The following is a 7,086-nucleotide window of genomic DNA, read 5'->3' as shown; positions in this document are numbered from 1 at the left end:
TAGGGAAAGTGTAATTTATTTTCTCCTCCCAGAAGTAAAAAGTCTGGAGACCTTCACTTTCTGCTTTTGACTCTCAGTTTGGCTTAGTGTCCTTTACCCCTGATTTATGGGCTCTTTCTCCTCTTATCCTCCTGTTAGAACAGTATCTGTCCCCACACAGATACATACGCTCAACAAAATACATTGTCTGCACATGCAGAATATGGAGCTTTGGGACCTGTTGATCCCTTCTACAACCAGCCAAGCAAAGAAGAGCAGCCAAGAGAGAGCTTTTAGAAGTCCCTCTCTCTTTTGGGCTAAATCAGCAGCTTCTTTCCACCTTACTTCTAAACTTGAATATTACAGTTAATGGTATTTCATTGTGAAAGTTTGAACTAGAAATAAGTATGTGAATGTTAGAAGTAAGTGCTAAAAGTAGCTCTTTTTATCTCATAGATGGCAAAACAGGAACTGGAACAATTCAGGTTGTCATTCGACCTGGGAACAAGAATTTCCCACGAATCATTAAAACTGACTATATAATGTGCAGAGACAGAAAACCCATCTGCCTTACTGCACAGGATGGTGATGAGTCTCCTTACAGCACACCCTTCGTGTATCGCATAACTGACCGTAGCTTGGCTTCCATGTGGAAGATAACTCGACACAACGGTATGTTAAGATTTCCTTCTCCTCACTTATCTGTCGGCTCCCAGAGGAGGTTTTGTTACCTCTCCCTTGGGTGGTCTGTAAGAATAGATTGGATGACTGTTTGGAATTGGTGTAGTCAATGGGGCTAACAAGGTAGCCCTGATGATCTCTAGTGGTTCCTCAGTTTCATTTGCTGTACAGGAGATTAAGAGTATGCCAGAAATAAAGGGGAACAGCTAAAGTATTCCTTATCTTAACTGTCCTGAGTTTGAAATAGTTTGCAGAAGTTAACAAGATGGCACTGTTGGCATCACAAAGACAAGTAGAAGGATATTACATTCTGCCTTTTAAAGCATAAACAAGAATGTGTCCCCAGCATCCTTGGGTCAGCAATCAGCTGCTGTCTGAAATTATGATGTGAAAAGATTAGGTGGGAGAACAAAAGCTGATGAAATGCATTGCATCAACACCTCTGGAAAAGATGTTATGTTAATAATTCATGAGGAATTTAAGAATGAAATGGCTAATAGTCCAAAGAAAAATCCAACTTTTCTTACACGGCTGTTGTGGTGTAGAACTGGAAAACTGAAACTTTAGCTAAAATTGATTAGAGGTTGACTAAGAAAGTCCTGGCAGTTTTCTTTCTTAGTACTGCAGTCAGCCAGCACGTTTTTGATAAAGCTGAGCTGGGTGAAAGAAAACATTACTGTCGCCCTTAAAATATTTAAGTTAATTTTTGTAATTTTGGTAGAGGTAGATAAATAATTTATTACCCCAAAGGAATCACTGTTTCCTAAAATTTGCTGATACAAAAAGTTATAGCCTATGGTTGTTTCCTGGTGGGTGCCAGATGATGGCAACAAGAGCAGCACATATTTGCTACTATGTTGTCATGAATTAGCCTGAAAAGGGTCTGATTCTGAAGTGTTCCATCAAACATTCACTAATGAAAGACAAAAGACAGCACAGTCTGAGAGCAAAGACATCTAAGAGTTTCAAGGTTTATATTAGGCAAGTTGAAAAAAAACCCAACATTTTAGATGGTACATATAGTTTCATATACCTCATCATAAAGCAACCATTATGTACATCGGTGTCTATCTTGTACATATTTTTTTACAAATTATTTCTTTTGCCCTTTGAAACACATGGTCACTAATCATTGCCACTAAGCAGAGCAGCAGGTTAAATGGATTTGACTTACCACTGAAGATAGCAATAGAGCTAAAGAGTGGAAGAGGTATAAATTAAGTTTATGATTAAGTATTCCAATCACACCAGCAGAAGTCTTTTTAATAAATGTCAGTTCAGTTGATGGTCTTTACTAGGAAGCCCAAATAGTGTCATTTACTATAATGAACTGAATCAACTTCAGAGTTTCAAATCATGTGTTGTCAGAAGGCTATATAAGGTTTGTTTTTTCAATTTTAACATTTAAAAAGTACTGAAGTATAAATCCTTCCAAGATGTAGTTTTGTGTCAACACATTTAAGCTGGCTTTAAACTCACTAATGCGGATCTGGTATCAGTATAGCTCTAACGAAAGGGAAGATTGTGATTATGGTTGCATTTGTAACAACAGAGTTTCAGATATTGTTAACACTAGATCTGGTTTTGTCTTTGTTTTTTTACAGATAATTCTGTGTATCTTTCACCAAAGGGTGATATTCCATTTGGAACATACAGTATTCCTGTAAGTGTGATTGATAATGGAGGAAAGGTAGGAGAGAACAACGTAAACGTTAACCTCTGTGATTGCGTTACTCCAACTGAATGCAATACCGGGGGTCGTCAGTCTTCTGCGGGAAATGTTACTCTTGGCGTATGGGCCATCCTTGCAATGATCTTAGGATCACTATTATTGCTGCGTAAGTACACTTGTTTTTTTAACACAAAGTGCAAAACACTATTTTAAAATGAGCTGAGAGAACCTGATTCAAACTTGATTCAAACATTTCTTTTTTATTTAGGCAGTTGTATAGCCCTCTTCACTGACTTAATGTACCTGCTGTATTTGTATTGGTATCACAGGCTTCTTGCTCTCATCTTGTCCTGTAGTCACTGTGTGTGGATTTTTGTTTATTCTTTTAAGTACGTTTTATGTAAGATGTTCCATGTGTTCATGTTAGCAAGGCCAAAAAAACCACTGCATTGAGTACTTGAACTGAGAGAAGATGGGATTTATAGTGCTTACCAGATCTTGTCTTGAGGCGAGTATAGTGAAGTTGGTTTGTGAGTTTAGTGCTGGTTTTGGGGTGCACATTTCTGTTTGTAGGACCGCTGAAATCAATTTCCTAGAGCTTTTTGTGACCTTTCTTGTGTCATGGGTTAAAACGTGGAGTATCTGAAGCATTGGATTTCACCAGGGATTTTACATGAGCCAGTGTAATGTTGAAGGACAAGTTAGATACTTCCACAACAGGCCAAACCCTTGAATACATGTTGTGTTATTGGAGTTGCCCGAAGGCTAACAGACTCTTAGCATATTAATACTCCTGTTAACCAGTGAGACGGTGACAGTGATGGGTAATAGCAAAGCCAGGTCATCTTTTTTTTACCAGAATCGGACATAGTCTGACTAATAACAACTTTAAAAATCAACAGAGGACATGCTATAGTAACAAATACTTCAATTTGTTTTGTTTTGTTTTTTCTTTGTTTTCTTCTCTTTTTTTCCATTTTTTTTCTGGTAATGATCAACCTGTCTTGCCCCTGTTCAGTCTCAGCTAACTTTCTTACTCGGGTAGATAGAACGGTGGGACCTGCACATGTTTTGAAGGTTAGATAGATCCATGTTTTATCTAAATGAGGCAGGTACTCAAATTTGTGATATAGCCTGGAGGTGGAACTTTGAGATGTGGGGATGCTCAGTAGGGGGACTGTGTCAAATGTCAGCTAGCTTTTTGTCAGTACCCCTTGACTGCCTCCCTCCCAGATAGACCTATTATTTTATAGTGGCTAGGTTTTACCCTGTGTATCCTCTACTCAGTGCTGTCATAGATGTCATCTTCCCATCTGTTAGCATCAGGAGGTGACTTGCCAAAACCACTGATGCAGATTGTGCTGACAGCTGATAGCTACAGAAGCTAAATGAGCTTGAAAGTGGCTCTTGGCCAGTTTCCATAGAAGTTTATATGTTGAGAGATCAGATTGCTCAGTGGGCAGTTAGGCAGAACTGTTCTGTTCCTCGTGGGCTTCTTTATTTTTAATTCTCTGAAATATTTAGTCCTTTGTTTAGGAGAGGTACTAGTTGCTCATGATTCTTTTACAAAGTACAAAGAAATTACAAAGTAATTTCTGGCTGAGTCTCCATGACAACACAAAGTAGTATTGTAGGAGGAATAAGCTGAAGACAAGGAATTGAATAAGATTGTTCTGTAGCGTGATGCTTGAAGTCTTCCATGGTTCTGCTGACCTTTTCTGTGAAGCATAAGTTTCTTGTATTGGGACCTTTAGCTAGCATATTAGTTCTTTATCATATAATTTGACATCTGCATGTTCATACATGAAAAATGTCTTATGTACAACCTTGTTGTAGGCATAAGACATGATTTTTCACACGGATTTGGTCTAAATTTTTTATTACTGTGAAATTTTGCAGTCATGGTGTTTTCATAAGGATGCTTGTATTTCTTTTGGGGAAACCAAGATGCGTTTTAGAAGAATGAAGTAGTTCAACAGTGTAGTGAAAACTCCATGTACTGTTTGAAAAAATGTATATATGTACAGTTTTGAGTATGGGCATTTTTGGAAATAAATTATTTTTTTAAACCATACTTGATGCTTAGGCATTTAGAAAGGCTAATACAACAAAATTCATTATAAAACAGAAGTAGATACCATTATGAGGTGAAATTCATAGTATTTTCCTCACTTATTTCCCTTCCATAGTAATTCTGATCACAATTTGTGGCTGCTGTGGCTCTGGAGTAATGCACAGGCATGTGACAGATGATTGTGCCAATCACAATTTAATAATTTCAAATACAGAAGCTCCAGGAGAAGAAGTGATGGTAAGTTGTCTATTTACTTCAATGTAGAAACATATAATTAGGATATCCATAGCATTTCAGTTTGAGAACAGGACCACCTGCAAGTGATTTAGTTAAGGAAATAAGCAGTAAATGCAGGGATCATTAGATGGGCTTTGCTATTTAACAAGACTTTGAAAATTATTACTTTAGGCAGAGTTGGTGGTACCATATATATTTAAACATATCCTGTAGTTGTTAGCCTGGCTGCTTATAACTCTTCCAGACTTTGACTGTTTAGTTGCAACTTTCAGGTGAACATTTTAATCGCTTCAGTCATTTTCAACAATGAGATTAGATGGAAATTTACTGTTTTGCCTATATTGAATGTGTGTTTATGGCAAAATACTGCTTTTCCTTGGAGAAGGATGTTTAAATTTAGCAGATAGTCATTGTAAATTACAGGTGCAACTTCTGCCCTTCCCCTGAAAAATGACCCCAAATACAGTTGATTTTTGAACCAGTGGAAAAAATATAATTGAACAGTCCATGTTCATGAAATATTTTTTTGCTTTTGGCATCTAAACTTTTTTAAGATTCAGTCTACCATGAACATAGTCCGGCTCAGGACTGCATTCATACACAAGGACTTAGCACTTCAGACTCTTCCCCTTCTCCTCTGTCCCCCACCCCGTGACTTTGCCTTCCCCAAGAAAAGAAGATTAGTTTAAAAAACATTACGTTTACTTCACCTTGAAAACCAAGCAATCCTAATGACAAGTGTCTAATTTCTCATTGCCTATGAAGCATAATGTAGTGCCATTATAAACTGATAATGTAGTTTTTAGTTTGTGATCCCATCCTAGTTTTTCCATATTTCACTCAGTATACAGATTTAATGTGTGAAGAAACAGACTGAAACTTATGCATATGACTGTATACCTGGCTTAATGAGTTACAGGTTGTTGACTTTGAAAACCATACATTAGTTTTACATGATAATTTAAGAAACTAGCATATGGATTATAGTACAGCTTTCATTGGGATAAAGATTCAGTTTTTGAATCTAATATCATATTTAAATGAAGATTTCCCCCACCCCTCGTCATTGTATCCTTTCCAAAGACCGCTTATTGATCTCTATACACTAAGTACTAAGGATAGCTTTTTATCACCACTACTGCATGTTGTTTTTTAGGATCACAATATAATTCCTCTACAAAATACAAGTGATCAAGGAGGATATGGAATAAAAACAGGAGATCAACAGACGTTTGAAATGGTAAAAGGAAGAGGGCATACCTTGGAGTCAGTCAAGGGAGGCGGACATCAGACTCTGGGATCAGTTAAAGAAGGAGGAGGAGGACAGCCTATGATGGATACGTGTAGATACTCCTACTCAGAATGGCATAATTTCACACATCCTCGTTTAGGTGAAGTAAGTATTCTGAAACTGGTGGGTTGTTTTTTTTTTTTTGGAGTGTAAATGACTTTCTCTTCTTGGCTTAAACTATAGGCAGTATGCTATTTTTCATTTAGAATATTTACTCATTTAAAATGATTACTCAGGCTTTTGTGAGTTTTTCTGAGAATGTCTGTTTGCTTTTATTCTAACTGCTTACTTTGTACTAATTTAAACCTGATACTTAGTAATGGTGCAGGAATGAATGTACAGCATTAGAAATGCAGTTATTCCACGCTCTGGAGATCAAAAACTCTCACTACTTGCCTAACTAGTTATGTGTAAGTAGCCTTTTAATTTCAAGTGGATTTTAGTTGCTTGACAGGTTATTTAAACAGGTTCTTCCTCTCTATTGTTACATACATGATTAGTAGAAATTATTTTTTTATTTAATAATTATATTTTGTAGTCTTAATGATATAGACCAATCATGTGCATTTTTTGTATGTAGGAATCCATTAGAGGACACACTCTGATTAAAAATTAATCAATGAAAGGTAAATCAAAAGAAATTATTTTTATGCAATATGTTTAGGATAACAATTTAAGAAAATAATAAGATGTGTTCTCTTCCTATGCAGAAGGTGCACCTATGCAGACAGCACGAAGAACAGAAGCATTCTGAAGATTATCTCCTTTCATATAACTATGAAGGAAAAGGATCGTTGGCTGGCTCTGTAGGCTGCTGCAGTGATCAGCATGAAGAAGAGGCACTTGACTTCTTAGACTTCTTAGATCAGCTGGAACCCAAGTTTAGGACATTAGCAGAAACATGTGTAAAAAGATAAATGTGCCTTTCACAGTGCTGAAAAAACTGTAAATAAGTGGCTGTCATACTTTTGTGATATTAGGTATTTTGGAATTGACGGGGGGAGAGGTTTATCAAAATCAGTATATACTGGTGAGAGTGTAAGTAACTCTTACTTTAAATTTACAATTATTTTTTTTTATCTCTGCTAGACACATTCCATCAAAAATAAGGGATTAAAAATATTTTTTCTTTAGACTATGTTAATATATATA

At 36.5% G+C, this 7,086-nt stretch overlaps 1 protein-coding gene across 1 annotated transcript in view; it reads left to right on the top strand.

Annotated features, from left to right (window-relative positions):
- LOC104157686 (desmocollin-2-like) overlaps window positions 1-6,851 on the top strand; it is a gene marked incomplete at its 5' end in the record, with an annotated part of 20,776 nt that extends 13,925 nt beyond the window's left edge. Inside the window, 5 exons of the mRNA XM_009695114.1 lie at window positions 436-651; window positions 2,265-2,498; window positions 4,522-4,643; window positions 5,800-6,039; window positions 6,645-6,851. Coding sequence (XP_009693416.1) covers window positions 436-651; window positions 2,265-2,498; window positions 4,522-4,643; window positions 5,800-6,039; window positions 6,645-6,851 — 1,019 coding nt within the window. The remainder of the gene's footprint in view (window positions 1-435; window positions 652-2,264; window positions 2,499-4,521; window positions 4,644-5,799; window positions 6,040-6,644) is intronic.
- Between the last annotated feature and the right edge of the window lie 235 nt (window positions 6,852-7,086).

This window comes from Cariama cristata, unplaced genomic scaffold, assembly GCF_000690535.1.
Source record: "Cariama cristata isolate BGI_N322 unplaced genomic scaffold, ASM69053v1 scaffold12132, whole genome shotgun sequence".
In the NCBI taxonomy this organism is placed as follows: domain Eukaryota; kingdom Metazoa; phylum Chordata; class Aves; order Cariamiformes; family Cariamidae; genus Cariama; species Cariama cristata.
The sequence above is the reverse complement of the archived record's forward strand: the minus strand, read 5'-3'. Positions and strand labels throughout refer to the sequence as shown.